Source organism: Sus scrofa, chromosome 6 (assembly GCF_054392235.1).
Source record: "Sus scrofa isolate SSC_HxYL_T2T_F1_AM1 chromosome 6, Sscrofa_HxYL_maternal_Yorkshire_Landrace_v2.0, whole genome shotgun sequence".
Classification (NCBI taxonomy): Eukaryota; Metazoa; Chordata; class Mammalia; order Artiodactyla; family Suidae; genus Sus; species Sus scrofa.
In genome coordinates, this window is record NC_139388.1 from 53,721,862 (window position 1) to 53,744,109 (window position 22,248).

At 54.1% G+C, this 22,248-nt stretch overlaps 1 protein-coding gene across 1 annotated transcript; it reads left to right on the forward strand.

Annotated features, from left to right (window-relative positions):
• The first annotated feature begins 12,595 nt into the window (after positions 1-12,595).
• Positions 12,596-20,141, forward strand: ERF (ETS2 repressor factor). Its single transcript, XM_003127177.6, has 4 exons — positions 12,596-12,747; positions 17,124-17,358; positions 17,739-17,854; positions 17,957-20,141. The coding sequence occupies exons 1-4, from the start codon at positions 12,726-12,728 to the stop codon at positions 19,255-19,257; spliced, it is 1,674 nt and encodes a 557-aa protein (XP_003127225.4). The 5' UTR covers positions 12,596-12,725; the 3' UTR covers positions 19,258-20,141.
• Positions 20,142-22,248: the final 2,107 nt, after the last annotated feature.

Genomic DNA, 22,248 nt, shown 5'->3' on the forward strand with positions numbered 1-22,248 from the left:
GGGAAGTTGAAGGGGGGGAAGGGAGGAGAACAAGTGATGTCACCTTTCCCCCGCTTGATTGGCTGTCGAGTGGCCGGGACTACAACCAATCAATAGTCTCAGAAAGTCTGGCGCGGCCCCGCGGAAAGCCCTGTTGCCACCGGGAGGGGAGAGAACGTGCGCTCCTCGGGTGGCGCGCGCTGCAGAGGAGTCAAGGCGCGCGGTGTGGCCCTGGGAACAGGTCACCTCCTCCGAGACTTTAACATTTAGGGCGGCGTAGTTTTCTGACAGCCCCTCAGGCATGGGGGCAGGGAGGCACGAGACTGTGGAAATGCAGGTCTTAATGGAGCGTCACACCGCACTTCGTGAAGAGCTACACTTTGTGAGGGTTCACACTTGAGAAAGCAAGATTTTTTGTTAAGGTGGCCCTCCACCGCAATGGGAGTGGAGAGGAGAGGGACATCCCCTGTCAGTAGTAGATTCTTGCTGCCCAGATCTGGGGTTCCCACCAGGTGTGAACCTGTCGGCAGTCCATCCATACTCTCCACATTGCATTTGCCCTGGATAGCGGGTGACATAGGGGAGTCACCTGATGCATCTGATTGGTTTCCAATATACACATGGGATTGTCATCTAGTGTAAAGAATATGCCCAGCCTATTGCAGGTCCTTACTGCCTATAACGTTCACACTACCAGTGAGAGTACACTGTGACGTGGCCAATTCACTCCCGGCTAGAAAGGAGTAACAGTTAGCCAATGGGATTCATTGAGTATGAAGGAGATTCACATTCACTTTATCCATGAAATTCACATTATCCACTGTCCTGCAGAAGATTTGCTTTGACAGTGGGGGAAATTTCACTGTCTACGAGAAGTTCACATTGGGAAGGAATCTTACACTATTACTTACGCTATTATGACTATCTTATACTGTCGTATTATTACTACTATTTTAGTATCATTCTAGAAGAGAGTTTGGAGGAGAGTTTTCCATGTAGCATACATAGCAGGTTAAAGATCCACCGTCATCACTGCTGTGGCTTGAGTCACTGCTGTGGTGCAAGTTTGATCCCTGGCCACATGCTGCAGGCACAGCCAAAAAAAAATGTTTATATTCATCAAAGAGTTCCTGCTGCCCACTTAGGTAGACCCTTGGAGAACGGCTCATGCTCTCCTACAAGGGATTCACAGCAGCCACAGAAAGTTTTTCATGCACAGAGGTTCTCCCTGTCTGTTAACGGTATCATGGATATGAAAGGGATTTTACTGTCTATGGGGAGGTACATACTGGACGAAAAGTTCACCCTGCCCATGGGAGCTTACATTGTGTCAGGGGGAGATTTCCATTGACTGCGATGGTGTTTCATGTTCCACAGTCAGTTCACATCAGCTGTGAGGGAGAATTAGACTCGGTGGGGAGAGTATACCCTGCCTAGGGAGCACTCTGCCATAGTACAAGGGGGTCTCTACTGTCTATGCAGTATTGTCTCTGGCCGTGGTGTGTTTTTAATGTCCACAGAGGGATTCCCACTGCTTATTCGAGTTACACCCTGCATAAAGGAGAGCTGTCTCTGGGGGTTCACACTGTCCAAGGCCTATTTCACCTGTCATCAAGGAAAGGTGTGCCCAGGAAGCTGTACCCTACCCCCGGAAGAATTAGTTACACAGTTCATTAAAACTACACTGTCCTGCGGAGTGGGGGGGGTGATGTTTCAGGAAGCAGGATAACACAGGCTTAGCTGCTCATGGTCACACGGAGTCAGCCTTGAAGACCGGTTGTGTGACTTTGAACAAGTTACTTAATCCCCCTGTGCTTCAGTTTCTTTTTCTTTTCTTTTTGGCCACCCCATGGCATATGGAGTTCCCTGGCCAGGGATCAGATCCCAGCCATAGTTGTGACTTAAGCCGTATCTGCAGCAAAGCCAGATCCTTAACCCACTGTACCAGATTGTTACCGCTGAGCCACGCTGGGAATTCCCTGTTGTAATTATTATTATTCAGAAGTTGTTCCTCACAACCTGAAGAGTTTATGTTGTCACAGCCTTACTGGTAACCTTCTCTATAGTTTGCATGCCTTGTAGCGGTACTAGTGGTGGTGATTCTTGGAAGGATTCCCGGGTTCAGCACATCTGTGGGGCATTTATCAATCCATCGGGAGGCATTGTGGTCTTGTGCTTGATGTCTCAGCTGTAAGGATTGATTTCTAGCTGTGTAATCTTGGGCCTGTAACCTCTCTCAGTTTTACTCTCCTCATCTGAAAAATGGGGAGGGAATTCCCGTTGTGGCTCAGCAGTAACAACCTGGACTAGTATCCATGAGGATGCAGATTCGATCCCTGGCCTCACTCAGTAGTTTAAGGGTCCAGCATTGCCATGAGCTGTGGTGTAATTTTGCAGATGCGGCTCGGATCCCATGTTGCTGTGGCTATGGTGTAGGCCTGCAGCTGCTGCTCCAATTCAGCTGCGAGCCTGGGAACTTCCATATGCCACAGGTGCAGCCCTAAAAAGTGCACGTGCGTGCGTGCATGCGTGCGTACACACACACACACACACACAAATGGGGATCATTAGCGCATCTTGCTCATAAAGTTAAGGTGAGAATGAAATGAGATGCTGAATCTAGGGCCTTGTGCATAGTAAGTGCTCAATAACCAGGAGTGGTGATTTTTTTTTTTTTTTTTTTTTTTTTTTTTGTCTTTTTGCCACTTTTTGGGCCACTCCCGAGGCATATGGAGTTTCCCAGGCTAGGGGTCTAGTCGGAGCTGTAGCCGCAGGCCTACGCCAGAGCCACAGCAATGTGGGGTCCGAGTCGTGTCTGCAACCTGCACCACAGTTCACGGCAAGGCTGGATCCTTAACCCACTGAGCAAGGCCAAGAACCGAACCCGCAACCTCAGGGTTCCTAGTCGGATTCATTAACCACTGTGCCACGACGGGAACTCCTGGAGTGGTGATTTTTATGTGCCCTATCTTGCATTGGACTCTGGGAAGTTCACCATTTCTTGGCCTTTATTTGGAGCCTATTGTCAATGATGAGTTACATCGCCCTTCAGGGAGTCATACTGTCCTAATACATAGGTGTGTTGAAGGGGAGATGGGTAGCTTTTTATGGGAGAGTTAAGACTTTGAGAATTGGGGGGGATTAATATGATCGTATGAAAATTACAAAAGCCCAGAGGGTTTGGGGGTTTTTTTTCGGGGAAGGATTGTCCTCACCTGCAGCATGCAGAAGTTTCCAGGCCAAAGATCAAACCCATGCCACAGCCATGACAATGCCAGATCCTTAACCTGCTAAGCCACCAAGAAATTCCATGAGTCTTTTCCCTTTTAGAAGCTTTTACAGAGGCCCCACTCTATCTATATGACTTATATCTTATTTTCCAGGTACATTTTTGGGCCACATTCATTGGTACCTAGAGGATTTAAATACAACAAGGAATTTCATCCTGCCTACAGGAAAGGGCTGCATTACCCATGACTTCATAAAACTGACAGCGACATTGGGATTGGACATGTAGGCCAGCAGCTACAGCTCCAATTAGACCCCTAGCCTGGGAACCTCCATATGCCACAGGTGCAGCCCTGGAAAAGACAAAAAGACCAAAAGACAAAAACAAACAAACAAACAAAAAACCAACAGTGTAGCCCTATAGTCAGCATGGCCTCAGGCAGTGTAAACTATGGACACTGTGCTCCCATGTGGACAATGCCACCTAACTGGGTAGACCACTCGAATAGTGTAAACTCAACCAATAGGTTTACATAAAGACTCACACTGCCGGAGGTCTTGTTGTGGCTCAGAGGGTTAAGAACCAGACATGATGATGCAGGTTCAATCCCTAGCCTCGCTCAGTAGGTTAAGGATCTGGCGTTGCCACGAGCTGCAGCATGGGTCAAAGACGTGGTTCTGATCTAGCATGGCTGTGGCTGTGGCATGGGCCAGCAGCTATAGTTTCGATTCTGCCTCTAGCCTAGGAACTTCCATATGCTTCAGGTGCAGCCCTAGGGAAGTTTTAGGGCTAGGGGTTGAATTGAAGCTATAGCTGCCGGCCACAGCCGCAGCCAGAGCAAAGCCAGTTCTGAGCCACGTCTACGACCTACACTATAGTTGGTGGCAATGCCAGATCCTTTAACCTACTGAGCGAGGCCAGGGATCGAACCTGTGTCCTCACAGATACTAGCTGGATTTATTACTGATGAGTCACAACAGGAACTCCCCTAAAAAGAATTTTTTTTTAATTAAAAAAAACTTTTCACACTGCTTATTGAGGTGACCTGGTCTATATGCTTATCTACACCATGCGTGTAAGGTTTATCCCAGTTGTGGGGACTGACCCTCCTGCTAGAGGAATTCACACAACATTAAGTGAGTTATTCTCCCTGTGTGGTGATGCACACTCAGGAGGGGGGACACTGTTTGTATGGGGTGCACATTGTTTATTTGCTTTCCCACCATCTGTTTGGGGCTCACACTTTTTCTGCGGGTTACATTGCCCATGTGGGATTTATACCACTTCTCTGGGTTGCCCTGCTATATGACTCCACAGAGTTTATGGAGGTTAAAGTGTTTGTTTGGGGCTCAGATCATTTACTTTTTATCTTTTTAAAATTTTTAAATTTTTAAAAAAAATTTTTTGTCTTTTAGGGCCATACCCACGGCATATGGAGGTTCCCAGGCTGAGGCTGAATCGCAGCTGTAGCAACTGGCCTACACCACAGACACAGTAACCCAGTTCCGAGCCATGTCTGTGACCTACACCACAGCTCATGGTAATGGTGGATCCTTAACCCACAGAGCAAGGTCAGGAATCGAACCTGCGTCCTCATGGATACTAGTCAGATTCGTTTCCGCTGAGCCACAAGGGGAACGCCCTCAGATCATTTATGAGAGTTACCCAATCTGTACAAGGTGTGTGAAGGTCGTGTTACCCATATTGGGGTTCACACTGTTTTTTGAGCGTTGCACTGTCTATGTGGGATTTAAACTGTCCATGTGAGAGACACACTGGATATGGAGTTACGCCAGTCATGGACGTGGCACTGTCTGGGTTCTGAACGTGGAGTTATACTAGCTGTATGTGGGCTCAGTTGATTTCAGCAAATGCATATTACCAGCCTACTCTATGACAGACCCTGCTCTGGGCACTGGTGATAAATCAGTGAAGAATACGGGTCAAGTCTCTGTCTTTGTGGAACTGATGTCCAGTAGGACAAATACATGTTTTATGGAGGTTTCCCTGTTATTGGGATTAGACTAGGATTCATACTCTCTAGGGGGTTGCACGGGCATCAGTTGTCCAGGAGGGTTCCTCTGTCTGTTTTTATTGCCATTACATTGGGCGTAAGGGGGTTCATTGTCCAACAATCAGCTTATTCATTTTTTTGGCCCTGCCCACAGCATGCAGAAGTTCCCAGGCCAGGGATCAAACCCTTACCACAGCAGCAACACTCACCACAGAAGTGACAATGCCAGATCCTTATGCCCCTGGGCCACCAGGGAACTCCTATTTCTTCATTTTATATATATATATTTTTTCTTCATTATATATATATGTATGTATATATAAGAACTACATATATATATATATATATATATATATATATATGTATATACATATATGTGTTTTTTTTTCATTTTTGGTTGCCCCAAAGTATGTGGAGTTCCCGGGCCAGGGATCAGATCAGAGCCTCAGTCAAAAACTAAGCCACAGCTGCAGCAACACAGGATCCTTTAACCCACAGAGCTGGCCTGGGGATCGAACCTGTGTCCCAGTGCTCCCAAGACATTGCCAAGCCTGTTGCACCACAGCGGAAACTCCTATTCCTCCATTATTGATTGCAATGCTCTGAGGATACTATAGGCAACAAAACAGTCAAAAATCACTGCCCTCTTAGAGCTGACATTATGGAGGAGGGATTCAGATGGCAAGCAAATACATTATGAAATATATGTCAGATAAGGATAAGTGCTATGAAAAAAACAACAACAACAACAACCATAGAAGGAACGTAAAAATCTAAGAAGGGGGCTGAAATTTAAAATATAGTGCTCAAGGAGTTCCTGTTCTGCCTCAGTGGGATAAGAATCTGACTAGTACCCATGAAGATTTGGGTTTGATCCCTGACCTCACTCAGTGGGTTAAGGATTCACGGTTGCTGTGCTATGGCCAGCAGCTGCAGCTCTAATTCGACCCCTAGCCTGGGAACTTCCTAATCCTACAGGTCTGGCCTTAAAAAGAAAAAAAAATTTTAAAGTAAAATAAAATATAGTGGTCATAGAATTCCTGTGTGGCTCAGCAGTTTATTTATTTTTTTATTTTTTTATTTTTTTTTTTGTCTTTTTGCTATTTCTTTGGGCTGCTCCCGTGGCATATGGAGGTTCCCAGGCTAGGGGTCGAATCAGAGCTGTAGCCACTGGCCTACTCCAGAGCCACAGCAACGCGGGATCCGAGCCGCATCTGCAACCTACACCACAGCTCACGGCAACGCCAGATCCTTAACCCACTGAGCAAGGGCAGGGACCGAACCCGCCACCTCATGGTTCCTAGTCGGATTCATTAACCACTGTGCCATGACGGGAACTCCTCAGCAGTTTAAATATCGGGTGAGGTCACTGCAGCAGCTTGGGTTGCTGCTGGGGCACAGATTTGATCCCTGGCCTGGGAACTTCCACATGCTGAGGGTGTGAAAAAAAAATATATATATATGTATATACAGTCAGTGGTCAGCCAGGGTCTTATTGGGGAGGTTTGTTTGTTTTTTTAATTTTTTTGGCCACATCCACAGTACGCAGAATTGCCTGGGCTAGGGATCAAATCTGTGCCCCAGATCTGTGACCTGAGCACTGCAGTGACAATACCAGATCCTTGACCCACTAAGCCACACAGGAACTCCATGGGAAGATGGAGTAAAAATTTGCAGGGGGGTGGCTTGGTGGTTAAGGATCTGGCATTGTCATTGCTATGGCTCAGGTCACTGCTGTGGTGTGCATTCAGTCCCTGACCCAGGAACTTCTGCATGCCATGGGCACAGCCAAAAAAACCCAAAACACCCTGAAGGGGAGGAGAAACCTCTAGGGGAAAATCTTTCCAGGCAGATGGATGGAATAACTTGGGCAAATTTTCTGAGGGAGGAATCTGGAGTGCGGTTAGAGAAGAAACGAAGGGGAAAGGTAAGCCCTGGGAAGGGGCTTGCGGACAAGGAGCCGTGAAAGCAAGGTGTTGGCTTTTGCTTCCAGGGAGCAGAGGAGGTGTTGGAGGGTTTGGGGCACCAAAAAGATGTCATCTGGCTTACTAGAACCCTCTGGCTACAGATGGGCACAGGTTACAGAGTCCAGTGGCAGCAAGGAGACCAGTGAGGAGACCCCAGCCCAGGGTGGTGGTGGTGATGGTGAAGAGTAGCTGATTCTGAAATGGCTAAGGGTAGAGCTGATGGGAATTTCCTTCAGATGGGATGTCAGATGAAAGAAAGGAGTCAAGAATGACTCCAAAGTGTTCAGCCTGAGCACCAGCAACATGGAGTAGCTGTTCCCTGAGATGGGGAAGATTGGGGTGGGGGACAGTTTGGGGAACTTCAGAAGACTATTCTGCCTTGCCAACCTCAAGAAGTCCAAATGGAGACACCCGTGAGGCAGTTCAATATGTGAGATTGGAGTTCAAGTGAGAGTTCTGAGCTGGAGACAGAAATGAGTGTAATTAGGGAGTTGCCATCGTGGCACAGCAGAAACGAATCTGACTAGGAACCATGAGGTCCCTGGCCTCGCTCAGTGGGTTAGGGATCCTGTGTTGCCGTGAGTCGTAGTGTGGGTTGCAGACGTGGCTCAGATCTGGTGTTGCTGTGGCTGTGCCTGTGGCTGGCAGCTAGGGAACCTCCATATGCTGAGGGTGCGGCCCTAAAAAGACAAAAAAAAAAAAAAAAAAAAAAAAAGAAAAAGAAAGAAAGAAAGAAAATAAATGAGTGTGATCAGTTCTCTTATAGTGCATCAGGTTAAAGATCCAGCATTATCACTGCAGCAGCTTGGGTCACTGCTGTTATGCGGGTTCTATCCATGGCCTGGGAACTTCCACATGCCTCAGGGGTGGCCAAGAAAAGAAAAAAAAGGAAAAAAGAAAAGAAAAAGAAATGGGTGTAATCAGCACAGAGATAGTCTTTGAAACCTGGACCTGGTAGAACTCATCAAGGGAATGAGTGTAGCTAGAGAAGAGAAGAGCACTTGGGACTGAGCCCTGGGGCTTCATCATTTCACTGAGGAAGGGTGATACTGTAATGGGCTTATATTTTCCTTTTGCCAGTGGTCACACTGTTTAGGTGGCTACTCACTTTACTGCTACACAGGGTGGATCGTACTATTTCTTTTTTTTTTTTTTTTTTTTTTTTTTTGTCTTTCTCCCATTTCTTGGGTCACTCCCGTGGCATATGGAGGTTCCCAGGCTAGGGGTTGAATTGGAGCTGTAGCTGCTGGCCTACACCACAGCCATAGCAATGCCGCGTCTGCGACCTACACCACAGCTCACGGCAACGCCAGATCCTTAACCCACTGAGCAAGGCCAGGGATCGAACCTGCAACCTCATGGTTCCTAGTCAGATTCGTTAACCACTGCGCCACGACAGGAACTCCGGATCGTACTATTTCTAAGGGAGCTACAATGCTTGTAGAGTAGTAGTGATGTCATTATTATGGCTTATATGGGTGATAGGTAGGTTTGACAATTTTTTTGGAAGTTCCCAAGCTAGGGGATGAATTTGAGCTGCAGCTGCCAGCCTGTGCAACAGCCACAGTAACATCAGATCCGAGCTGTGTCTGCAACCCACACCACAGCTCCTGTCAACTTCCACATGCCATGCCTCAGAAGAAAAAAAGAAAAAAAAAAGAAAAAAGAGGAGTTCCTGTCCTGGTACAGTGGAAACGAATCCGATTAGGAACCGTGGGTATGCAAGTTTGATCCCTGACCTCGCTCAGTGGGTGAAGGATCCAGTGTTGTGGTGAGCTGTGGTGTGGGTTGCAGATGAAGCTCGGATCCCGTATTGCTGTGGCTGTGGCATAGGTTGTCAGCTGTAGTTCTGATTGGACCCCTAGCCTGGGAACCTCTGTATGCTGTGAGTGCGGCCCTAAAAAGCAAAAAAAAAAAAAAAAAGAAAGAAAGAAAGAAAAAGTAATGGCATGGCAATGCCAGGTCCTTAGCCCACTGAGTGTGGCCAGGGATTGAAGCCATGTCCTCAGGGATGTTGGCGGCATTCATTACTGCGGACTACGACGGGATTTGTATTGTCCACAGTTTCCTTTCTAGGAGTGAAGGCTGTGGAGGGTTGTGAAGGTTCTGTCCATGCCTTTGCCTGACAACAATTGGATAAACGTTATCTGTGTCAGGACAGTAAACTAGAACAAGAACTACCAGGTCCACGGGAGCGGGGGTGTCCTCACTGTCCAGACAGAGTTGTTTTCTCCGGGGAGCGTTACACCATTCATCCCAGACACATCCTCGGTCTGTGAGAGGCTGTGCTTTTTAAGAGCCCCAGGGGCCTTTGTGGAGGCTCTCCTTAGTGAACCAGGGAAAGGGAGTGTCCTTGCTCACCGGGGTTGACATGGCCTTGGTTGGACTGTATCTCTGCAAGGAATGGCCAGTGATAATGAATAGTTTCCATCCCAAGTTAACCACATCTGGGAGCTCCACACAGTGATGACGGTGTTCGCCGTCCCTGGCGGTGGTTGGCTCCCTCTCTCTTTTTTGTCTTTTTAGGGCCACACCCATGGCATATGGAGGTTCCCAGGCTAGGGGGTTGACCAACCACAAACAGCAACACAGGATCTGAGCCTCGTCTGCGACCCACACCACAGCTCACGGCAATGCCGATCCTTAACCCACTGAGCAAGACCACGTCCTCATGGACAATAGTCAGGTTCTTCATTAACTGCTGAGCCACGATGGGAACTTCTCTCTCTCTTTTTTTTTTAATAGGGTGCACCCGAGGCATATGGAAGTTTCCAGGCTAGGGGGTCAAATTGGAGCTGCAGCTGCCAGCCTACACCACAGCCACAGCCACGCCAGATCAGAGCAGTGTCTGTGACCTACACCACAGCCCACGGCAACACTGGATCCTTAACCCCCTGAAGTTCCCAGGGCCAGGGACTAAACCTGTGTCTTCATGGATACTAGTTGGGTTTGTTACTGCTGAGCCACAATGGGAACTTTTAGGGGTGGTTCTCTGTGTTAACAAGGCAAATTCAAGAGGGTCCACACTTGTATGGTGGAGTCACATAGACCCTTGAGGGGTTATAATATCCATGCACAGGTCATTTTCACCAGGGACTCCCATTCTCTGTGATTAGTTGAGAGTCTCCTACAAGGCATGCCCACCATCCATACTCTGTTTCATACAAACAGTGGGATTGAGTTATCCCCTGGATCAGGGTAGGATTATGCCATTAACAAGCAATTTCACTGTCAATACTATGTGTTTCTTGTCTACAGTTGGAATCTATAAGGTGAGAGGTGCTTACATCTTCCACACGGTATACGGTTCACTCTGCTAAAAATTATTGCCAGTATTTATTGTGTACTTACTTCAAATCTCTGATTTCTCACAACAACCTAATCATATAGGGCCTACTAACATCCCCATTTTACAGATGAGCAAGCTGAGGCATAAAGAGGTCAATTCACTTGTTCTAGGAAGTAGGAGGGTTAGGATTTTGACACCACACCAGTCTTGCTGGTGGGAGTATGGGGGCCACTGAAGCTGTTACAGACCTATTCTCTCTCTCTCTCTCTTTTTTTTTTCTGGCACGACCATGGCATATGAAAGTTCTGGGGGCCAAGGATTGAACCTGTGCCACAGCAGCAAGTTGAGCCGCTGCAGTGATATTGCTGAATCCTTAGCCCACTGTGCCACAAGGGAACTCCCAGATCTATTATCTTTTAAACTTTGCATTATCCTTTTTTTGAGGGGTGGCAGGAAAAGAGGTAGCAGAATACAGTGGTTAAGGGTGTGATTTTGAATTGGTTAGATTGGGTGAATCCTGGATCCAACACTTATTGAGCCTCACTTTCTTAATCTGTAAATGGGGCTAACGATAGTAATTCCTTTCTTTGGGGTTTTGTGAGGACTGAATGAGATGTCCAGACAATGCTTGGCCCAGTGCCTGGCACATCATGAGCATCAGCAATTCGGGAGCTGTTATAATAACAATGATGATGATTATTATTGCTGGACCACACTGCTCCCAGAGGGTTACAATATCCGTGGGGGAGCTGCACTGTCCGTAGGCAAGGTTACATAATTCCCCGGGCAGGTGAAGCTTCCTGGGAGGCTTTGGTCTCCCTGAGCAAGAGGCCTGAGACTTCTTCTGAGGTATCCGTGAGGGACTAGAAACCGTCCTGCAGCTAGGAACCCAGCCATAGAGGCTGGGCGTGAAGGCTTAAGAACCCAAAGTCTGACCCTTCAGGCCTTCCATTCTGTAGCTGGTTTGCTTCTTCCTGTCTTCTTGGTTTTAGTCTCTCTGAGCATCCCTCCTTCCCTGCCTTCATTCCCCTCCTTTGCTACCTCAGAGACTCTTTTAAGACTGTTTCCAGGCTTGGCCTGTGAAGATAGCTTCTGTTTGCCCTCTGCCCTGATGCTGGCTCCTGCTGGCCATCTGATCGTTGCTGATTTCCTGTTTCTTCAAGCCTCAGGCTCCATCCATTCCTCCTAGCTGCAGAGAACAGACTTAACACTGCCCTACCTACTGGCCTTCATCCTTAAGCCCTTTCTTCCTCTCTCTTGGTGACCCCCCAGTGAAACTTTGGGAGCACATTTGTTCAGACTTTGGTCACCCCCACACATCCTGGCCCAACCTCCGGAACCCCCTGCCCTGGAAGTGGAGGTGGGGGTACCTTCGGTGCCAGGACAGCTGCAGTCTGGGGATGGGGGAGGCTCTGGCGGTCATTCTCTCTGGTCACTTCCTCCCCAGCTGGGATTGGGACTATCTGGAAGGCCAAGACCTCATCCCCAGAGGATCGGAGGGCACAACCGCCTCCCCATTTCCGATGCTGAGAAACACTTCCCACCCATTCCACCCCACCCCGTGCCCCCATTCATGCTCAGGGTTGGAGGGGAGGGGCGCATAAAGGCCAGTCTGGGAAATGAGGTAGTCTTGATCATCCTCCAAAGTCTTGACCTGGCTCCCCTGCAGAGAAGATTCTGTCTCCTCCTCAAAGGTCCATACCCCTCCTCACAAAAGTTTCTGACAGTCATCAGAAGGTACCCCCCCCAGCCCATCTTAACAAGCTTCCAAAGAAAGTCTGGACCCTGCAGTGTGCAGGAGAGGAGGAGGGGCGGCAGGTCGCGAGGCCCGAGGTCTTAAGTTATCTGCACACTAGGAGCCTCAGAGAAGGGTCATGACTCCTGGGACCCCATTCCACCCCTGCCCCCTCCTTCCTCCTCCCCCGCCGCGCGGCCCCTTTAAGCCTAGAGCCGGCCGGTCCTCAGTGGCTGCGCGCCGGCAAGTGTGTGTGTGAGTGCGCGGGGAGGGGGCGGGCGCAGTGTCTCCATGGCGACGCGGCGGTGACGTCGCCAGCCGGGGGGCGTGGGCGTCCCGGCCCCGGAGTGCGATATTAACCCGGGAGGCGGCGGCGGGGAGGGGAGAGGCTCTGAGAGGCGAGGCCGGGTGAATCGGCGAGGGCGGCCCGACGGGCTCGGGACGGGACGGGGCAGCGCGGGCGCCGGGAGCTGCGGCCCGGAGTCGGGGCGTCTCGCCCCGGGCCCCCCAGCATGAAGACCCCGGCGGACACAGGTGGGGGCGGAGGCAGCACGTGTGGGGGAGACTTGTTGCCCCGGGAAACCAGGCGGAGAAACTTTGGGGGGGGTTGAAGGGTTCCGGGGGAGCCCGAGTGATCCCCAGTCCCGGGGGACCCCCAAGCACTCGAGACCTGTTGCTTCTTGCGGTGCGAGTGGGGGTGCAGTATAGGACCCCCAATTCCTGGCTCTGGGCAGATTGGTGTGGGTGCCGTGAGTCCTGGTCCTCTCCCTGCTTGGACCCCGAAAGCTGAGCTCTTCCTCGCTCCCGGGATCACGGGGGTGGCGGGGTTCCTCCCCGCCGCTCTGTCACGTTGCACTCTGGGGGCCGGGACGTGTGCGGGGCGTGAGGCGGGGGGGCTATCCACTGGGCCCGCTATTCCCAGTTCCGCGCTGCGCGGTCTGGCCCATGACCTTCACAGCGATGCGTGCCCCGCACCAGCCTAGAGGGGGATACGGGATGGCCACTAGAAGGAGGGCGTGAGTGGGGAGCCCGGGACTCGGGGTCCGGGCTGCGCCGCCCCTCCCCCGCCCGTCTCTGCTGGCTCCTCGCTCCCCCGCCCGCGCCGAGTCGCAAAGTTCCAAAGCGCAGCCCGAACGTTCGAAAAAGGAACTTTTTGTTTCCGACCTTAGAACGCGCAGCTTTAAGGTCGCTCCGGAGAGACTTGGGAACCCTCTTCCCTCGTCGCTGGGGGCCTGGGGTTGAGGGGGTTGGGGAAGGTGGGGGGACACGGAGGCTCCCCTTTCGTCCCCCCTCCCTCATCCAGCTCTTCTCTTTCAACCGGCCGTCTCTTCTCTCCGCCCCCCTCTTCCCCGCCAACTTGCTCCTCCTTAAGGGGCCAATGTTCCCCTCCCCCCTCAGGCGGCGGGCGGGGGGCAGCAGGATTAGCCCCCCTCCCACTCGGACTTCCCCCCCCTCCCCTCCCCCGCCGCCCCCGGGCTCTCGCGGGCTGGACTTTGCGCCGGAGCGCGCTGGGGGAGGGGTCCCAGCCGCCCCCTGCCCGTCTACCCCGTCGGAATCCGGCCTGGGGCGGGGACGGGGGAGGGGGAAGGGGGCCGGGCGCCGCTGTTCAAACTTGTTTCCTTCCCCCGGCGGCGGCCGCGGCTAGGGCTCCAGTGTGCGGGTGTGTGCCCCGACCGGCCCACCCACCCCGCCCCCCCTTGCTCGGCGGGTGGGGGCGGCTCTTAAAGGGCTCCGAGCTGGTCTGCGGCGCCTGCGGATTGGGGCCGAGGAGGGAGCTGGGTGTGGGGCAGGGGTTCGGAGTGCTGTAGGGTCAGTCACGTGCGTCCCACATACTCTCTGGCTCCCAAAGGCTCCAGCGCCGCTGGGCCTTGGGGGCAGCAGGAGCCTCCCCTCGCCCGAGGAGGGGGCCGAGGCACCCAGACAATCCCGCCTCGTCTTCCCTCCCTGCTACCGGCCTTCGCCTGGTGGGACCGGCTGGGCCGCTCCCCCAACCCAGTCTTGGGGCCGCGCCTTGTGTGGGTTCTCTGGTTGGGGGAAGGGGCGGGGGCCTGGTCTGGCCTCCCGGATCGGTCCATCGGTCCATCTGCCTCCTGGCTGGCCGCTGCACGCCCCTTCATCCGCTCCTCCATCCCGGCCCTTCTCTCCTCTGCCGCGGCTGTTTCCCACTTCCTGTTTTCTTCCCGGCTCTGGCGCCACCGAGGGCTGCCTGTAGTGGGGGAGGTGGTGGGGCCCCCCAGGAGGCCGGCGTGTTCTTCCTCTACCACCACCCCTCCCTTCCGACCCCTCTAGTCCCTTTAAAAAAAGTTTGGGCAGTCATATGAATTTGGGGAGTGCCCAAGAATTCTGCACCCCCATTCCCAGGTTTCCACAGTCTGTCTGGGAGATTCCCTACCTCGCCTCTGCGAGACCCAGGTGTGCCTTCAGGGACCCCGCCATCCCAGCCCTTCCTGTCTGCTGCCTCTTCTCCACCCTGTCTGGCAGTGTCCTCAACTCCTCTCTCAGTGTCAGCTATCTCTCTGCCTCACTGTCCCCCCCCACCCCGCCCCGTGCTCCAGAGGTCCCGCACCCTCAAGCTTTCTTGATGCAGGGCTGGTGGTTCCCTGTTTTAAGCACGTGGACCCATACACAACACACACTCACACATGCTCCCCTTGCCCGTGCCTGGCTCCCGGCTCCAAAGCCTGGGGAACAGAGCCCCATTGAGACACCCTGACGTCACCCCCCCATCTTCCTTCTCCCCCCAAAGCTGGGAACAGGCCCTCATGTATGCCGTGTCCGATGAGGAAAGCTGGCATTGGGGGGGGGGGCTCTGAGTGGGGAGGGTCCCTGCCAAGAGTGAGAGCCAGGGTCCTGGCCTGGGAAGGGGGGTTGTTCAGGGAAGGGGCTTAACAAGGGAACCTGGGTCAGCCCCCAGAATGCAGCTTGAGGCCTTTCCAGAGCCCCCCACCTCCCTTCCGAGTTCCCTTTGTGTTGCATGTAGTCTCTCTCACTCCTTCTCTTCTGCAAAGTTTATTTTTAGCCTCCTGCTCCCCCGCTCCCAGGACTGTCGCTGCATACACGTTGCCTGGTTACCGGGACAAGGAGGCTGGGGCTGGTGGGCTGGGAAGGGTGGCTTTAATTTTGGGGGGAGGGTGGAAATCAGTATACCCCCCAACCCTAGAGTGATGTCTTGGGGGCTTCGGCCCCCACCCTGAGTCAGAGAGCCAGATTGGGGCTTAGGTGGTGGGGAGCATGGAGCTTAGTACCCTGAAGGGAGCCAGGAGCTTTTTGGAGGGGTCTGGAAGGTACATGGAGTAGGCAGTGTCTTGAGTTCCCAAGGGTCTCTGAGCCCTGAACAAGACCCTTGGACCTGGGTTGTCTAGCAGGATGAGCATAAGGGGGTGAACACCTGGATTCTTAAGGGAAGGATGAGGTTGTGGATGCTGGGGTCCATGGAAGCTCTTGTCAGGGGCTATCACTTCTGAATGGAGCAGGGGCTAATGCTACAGGGTCTATTGCTTGCCAGAGGTCATGTTCCTGGAGCTGGTTCGAAGCTGGGATTTCTGAATGGGGAAGGTACTGGGTAGGGAATGCTGGACATCCCCGTCGTCTACCCAAGGTCAGGGGTCAGGGCACTGGGTCCCTGTGGGGCTTAGCGCCAGCTCTTAGATGGAGTGGTCCCTGTAAGAACGGGAACTGCTGATTCCCTGTGTCCCCATGGGGAAGGATCCCCTGTTGGATTCCAGACTTGGGTGGAGTCTTTGGGGGAGGTTCCACATTGCCCCAGGCCTGGTTGGTACCTGCTTGAGCTGGGGCCAGAAAGGAGGCTTGACCCTTGCAGCCTGACTGGGACTCGGGACCCCGCCCATCCTTGGTTGTCCACCTTGGCCTCCCTCTAGTGGCATCAGGGCTCCTGCCTTGCCTCCCCCCTCCTTCTCTTCCTCCCTTTCCCTCCTCCCACCCCTCCATTACCGGCTGCCTAGTGCTGAATTATTGATGGCCTCTGATTACCCGGGGGTTTGGGAAATGACAACAACCGCAGCCCCCCCCCCCCCCACTGGCTGCCCATCCCCTCCAGGGACCAGCCAGCCCACCACCAACCTCTACCCAAGGTTAATGCTGGGGGTGGGTAGGTAGGTGGACAGGGTAGAAGCTGAGGACAGAAGGCAGGGGGAACAGTCTGCAGCCGGCAGTGCTGAATTCAGTCCTGAGGCCCTCCAGCCAGGTTGGGTCCGTGTGCCTGCCTGGGTCTGGGGAGGGCAGTGCAGCACAGAGGGTCCAGGGCTTGTGGCGGGGGGGGCTCTCTCAGACAGTCTGGGTTTCACTCTCCAGGGAAGACAGAAGCCTCTGTGTGTGCAAGCGCTGACCTCATCGTCAACCAGCCACCCCACCCCTCCTGGTCCTTTTAAGAAAAAAAAAATCCTCCTCCCGGGTCCTAGGGTGGGAGTAGGGGCTCTGGTAGATCTTGGGAGGGAGACAGTGTATGTTCCTAGGAGGGGACCAGGGGAGGTAGAGGGAGGTGTGGTAATGACTGTCCCTGAATGGGAGTGGGGGTGGGCCCCAGGGGGCTAGCCCCAACCCATCTGGCCACGTGTGCCCCTTCCTGCCCCTCCCCCACTGGCATCCCTGCCCGCCCGCCTGGCTTGGTGCCTGGCCCCCTGGCACTGGCCCCGGGACCCGCCGCCGACGGTTTCCTGTTTCTCCCGGTGTCGCTGGAGCGGGCTCCAGCTTCCCCTCCCCCCAGCTCCCGTCTAGCCCCCTCACATGCAGACAGACACACACTGTCTCCCTCTAACCAGGTCCTGACTTGGCAGAGGGGAGACAGATTTCCCCATATCGAGGGCTGGGTGGGAAGTGGACCCTGGGATGGGCCCCAGAGCCCCAGACTTGGCGCCCTGACCTGGGGCCACCCTCCTGCCTCCTGTCCCCAGGGTTTGCCTTCCCGGATTGGGCCTACAAGCCCGAGTCATCCCCCGGCTCGAGGCAGATCCAGCTGTGGCACTTTATCCTGGAGCTGCTGCGGAAGGAGGAGTACCAGGGTGTCATCGCCTGGCAGGGGGACTACGGGGAATTCGTCATCAAGGACCCTGATGAGGTGGCTCGGCTCTGGGGTGTCCGCAAGTGCAAGCCCCAGATGAATTATGACAAGCTGAGCCGGGCTCTGCGGTGAGGAGGGCAGAGGCTCCGTGGCAGATGTGGACAGCCCCCCCACCGGTTGGGAACCCCTGGCCCATGGGTATAGGCTCTGGGTTGATTCCTGGCTCTGCCGAATCGTAGCTGTGTGACCTTGGGCAAGTCCTAACCCTTCTCTGAGCCTGTTTGTCACACAGAGGTGTCCTGAGGAGAGAATACAGACATGGATGTGGCCGCTAGTCTGGCCCCAGAACTGCGAGGAGAGCTAGTCTCCACCCTCTGGACCTTGATTTCTCTCACATGGCCCATGTTCTTGGTCACCCTTTGTGAGCAGCACTAACACGTGACAAGGTATGGGGTCTAGACTTGAGTCCAGTGTCACTGACCTTCCGATGGCATTTCTACACCCACAGCTATTATTACAACAAACGCATTCTGCACAAGACCAAGGGGAAACGGTTTACCTACAAGTTCAACTTCAACAAACTGGTGCTGGTTAATTATCCTTTCATCGACGTGGGGTTGGCTGGTAAGTCCTGGCGCTGGTGGGCATGGCCTCGGAGGACAGGGTCTGTCTCAATGTCCAGTTTAGGCTAGGGACCTTGACACCATGTCTCCCCTCTCTTGCCAGGGGGTGCGGTGCCCCAGAGCGCCCCGCCAGTGCCATCAGGCGGCAGCCACTTCCGCTTCCCTCCCTCAACGCCCTCTGAGGTGCTGTCACCCACCGAGGACCCCCGTTCACCACCAGCCTGCTCTTCATCCTCATCCTCCCTCTTCTCGGCTGTGGTGGCCCGACGCCTGGGCCGAGGCTCTGTTAGTGACTGCAGCGATGGCACGTCAGAGCTGGAAGAGCCACTGGGAGAGGACCCCCGGGCCCGGCCGCCTGGCCCTCCGGAGCTGGGTGCCTTCCGTGGGCCCCCACTGGCCCGCCTGCCCCATGACCCTGGTGTCTTCCGTGTCTACCCCCGGCCCCGGGGTGGTCCTGAGCCCCTCAGCCCTTTCCCTGTGTCGCCTCTAGCTGGGCCTGGCTCCCTGCTACCCCCTCAGCTTTCACCGGCCCTGCCCATGACACCCACTCACCTGGCCTACACTCCCTCGCCCACGCTGAGCCCTATGTACCCCAGTGGTGGTGGGGGCCCCAGCGGCTCAGGGGGAGGCTCCCACTTCTCCTTCAGCCCTGAGGACATGAAACGGTACCTGCAGGCCCACACCCAAAGTGTCTACAACTACCACCTCAGCCCCCGAGCCTTCCTGCACTACCCTGGGCTGGTGGTGCCCCAGCCCCAGCGCCCTGACAAGTGCCCGCTGCCACCTCTGGCACCTGAGACCCCACCAGTCCCCTCCTCAGCTTCGTCCTCCTCCTCCTCCTCCTCCTCTCCATTCAAGTTTAAGCTCCAGCCGCCCCCGCTGGGACGCCGGCAGCGGGCAGCTGGGGAGAAGGCACCAGCGGGCACCGACAAGGGCAGTGGCATTGCTCTAGGTGGCGGTGGCAGCGCCGGTGGCGGGCTGGCAGAGGGGGCTGGGGCGCTGGCCCCACCCGCACCCCCACCACCACAGATCAAGGTGGAGCCTATCTCTGAAGGCGAGTCGGAGGAGGTGGAGGTGACTGACATCAGCGATGAGGAGGAGGAAGACGGGGAAGTGTTCAAGACGCCGCGTGCTCCACCCGCGCCCCCGAAGCCTGATCCCGGCGAGGCGCCCGGGGCAGCCCAGTGCATGCCCCTCAAACTGCGCTTTAAACGGCGCTGGAGTGAAGACTGTCGCCTGGAGGGGGGTGGGGGCCCCACTGGGGCCCTCGAGGACGAGGGTGAGGACAAGAAGGTGCGTGGGGAGGGGCCTGGGGAGGCTGGGGGGCCCCTCACCCCCAGGCGGGTGAGCTCTGACCTCCAGCACGCTACAGCCCAGCTCTCTCTGGAGCATCGAGATTCCTGAGGGCTGTGGGCAGGGGACCCCGTTCCCCCCACCCCCCATGCTTCTTTTGCTGCCTTAACCCCCTGATGCCCTGGAGGTGAGGGCAGCTTTCTAGTCTCTTCCCTGCCTCCTCCCTTTTCCCTCCCCAACGTTTTGTATAAAACTTCTAATTTCTTTTTTTTTTTTTTAATGGTGAGGGAGGGTGGGTGCCCAGGGCTGGGGTTGTCCCCTGTCTCTGTGGGTTTCTAAGCTCTGGGCAAAGTGGTGGGGGGGGGGAGGGGGGAGTTAAGGGGGCCACCTCCATTCTGGGGAATTTATATTTGAACTGAGGCTGTGGCCTCAAAGCCCAGGAACTTTTTTTATTACAATCGCTTAGGAAGTAAAGCCTTGTCTCCCTCCCTGTTCTCTGCCTCCTGTACCTCTCTCCACTTCCACCCCTGACCATCCTCAGCCCCAGTCCTGCCTTCCCTGCCCCTCCAGGGGCCATGAGTGCCTGGGTTTCTCATACCCCCACCGGGTTGCAGCAGGGGAGGGAGGGACATTTTATGATGAACCAAAAATTCCGTGTGTGCGTGTGGGGGGGTGGGAGGGTGGAGGAGGGTGAGGGGTGCCGCCCATAGGCCACAAATCTCTACAAGTGCCTGCTGTCCCTCTCCTATTCCCTACCCCAGTGCCAGTCCAGCCCCTTCACCCCCAGCTGCTCCTAAGGACTAGCCCATAGGCAGGCCAGTGGGAAGGGGGTGTCCTGAAACCAAACTGGAAGCCCCCTCTGCCTCCCAGCCGGGGCCCCTGGGGTGGGGGTCTGGTCAAGCCTTATTCTGTATTGGGGTCAGGGTCGGGGGGGGGTAGTTGGGGGCTGCTGGAGAATGTATTCAAAACAATAAAACTTTGGACCTTTGGATGCAGTGATCTGTCCTGGCTGCTCCTGGCTCCACCGCAGAGCCATAGCCTTTGCTTGGTTCTTAACGACAGGGGCCTGAACTGGGACCCCCAGTGGATCTATGGCCAGAGGGCCTAATCCCTCCTGGAATGGGCCAAATCCAGGCCTGGAAAATGAACTGACCTCAACAGGGGGCACTTAACTCCCTAGGCCTGGTGATGAAGGTCTCAGGCATCCTCTGGCCCTCTGACTGCTCTTCTGTCTGAAATGCCGTTCTTTTCTGAGTTCCTATCCATTCCTCCAGGCTCTGGTGAAGCCCTGGAGCTCCTCTTGAGTCCTCCCAAACTCCTTAGGGGTGCTCTGGAGTTAATCTGGAAGTCTTTAGGCAACAGACCTGCACCACCTCTTGAAATGTAGACATTGCAAGCTTGCTTTGATTATCTCATCAAACCCTGGGCACTCTCTGCCAGCAAGTTCAGAAGGGACTAGCTTAATCATAGTTGGTATTGATTGACCTACTGTGTGCCAGGTACCTACTTAGCAGCTACAGTGCTTTATCTCCAGCATCCAGCAAGGTAGGGGCAAGCAGCTCTCTTAAATGACTTGCCCAAGGCCGTAAACCCAGCCGGGACTTGAAATCTGTCTCTGAAATGTTCTTTCAACAACTCCTGAGGTCTCCTAAAGCCAAAACGGTTGGATTTAGACCAGGATCTCAAGATCATGGGATCAGAGAGCTGAGCTCATAAAACTAGAAGCCCAAGTTGGAGAGCTTGAATCAGATGAAAGAATCAGGAGGAATCCAAGCTAGCTAGAGGTCCCCTTAGAGAGGTACAGGAGGGCAGAGAGGGAAAAGTTTCCCCAGGGCCACAAAGAATTGAGGGCTCAGGGCCTGTTGGAGGGGCTTTAATCCATGAAATTCCACCCCCGTGTAGCTCTGAGGGAGAAGGAACTGGCAACTACCCACATTCCTCCTCATTTCATGCCAGCCCAGGGTGGGTGGTCCCAAATGATGCCCTTTGGCAGTGAAGAGAGGCTCCACCGCTGGGGTACTGACAGGAAACTGAGGCTCGAGTGGTAGCCTGCGGGCAACTGCTCCCTCTCCTGGGTGATGTAAGTCACTCCCTGGGGTGGGGGCCACGGCTATTTCTGGAAGTTGGGATGAGCCATGTTTCCTGGCAACGAAGATGCAGCTGAGTTGGTGGTGGTGGTGTGATGGAGAAAGGGGATGTCATCACTGAAGGAGGAGGGAGGACCCTGACTAGTAGTCTCATTCCCTGATTCCAGTGTCTTCAAAGCACCTCAAAACTGGGTCTAACATGGATTCAAAAGTGGTCAGCTCCAGAACTGCTCTCCAGGTCAGACCACAGCCCAGGCAGACTTGTTGCCCCAAATTCTGGCTGAGGAGGATGTCACAGGTGGCATCTGGTCTTCAAAACTCCAGTGGCTCCTCTAATAACCCACCCAAATCAACTTCTGCAAGACCACACCCTATTGCCTTCCACATCCCCTGGGATCTCCGATACCTAGTATAAAGCCATTTATAGATCTAATGACACTGCATCAATTAATTCACCCCATCAGAGAACCTCTTCGTGTCTGTAATACCTAGCACTGTCACAGTCCCCCAAAGCTCTTTTTTGATGCTTCTCAATCACCCTTCACCTCTTCACCCTCAGATCTCCTCTGTCACTAGTAGCTTCTCACAGTCTCGCACAGACCTTTTAGACCCCCCAAGTCCTCTCAGACTTCACTTGTCTCTAGTGAAACCACTTCACCTCTTCACGTATGCCCTTAGCGCCTCCAGACACCAATAGGCCCCTCTTAGCCAGTCACAGTCCGCTCTGGAACCTCAACGAGCATTCTCAGCCCGTGCAGACATCCAGGTAATGACTGACACCTGATTCCCACAGACCCCGCAATTCCCTCTGGCGGTTGCCCACGCGCGCAGCCCACTGCGCATGTCCCACTGGTTCTGGCAGTTAAGTAACCGCCGCTATCCCGCCCGGCTTTCCGGCCCTTGCCCGCCTTCTTGGTTCAGTTTAGGACTCTCCAGGCTTTGGGCTTGACTCAGATTTTTGCTTTTGGACTCCCAGCCGACGTCAGAGGGCAGCAGGCCCTGTTTGCCTGAAAAA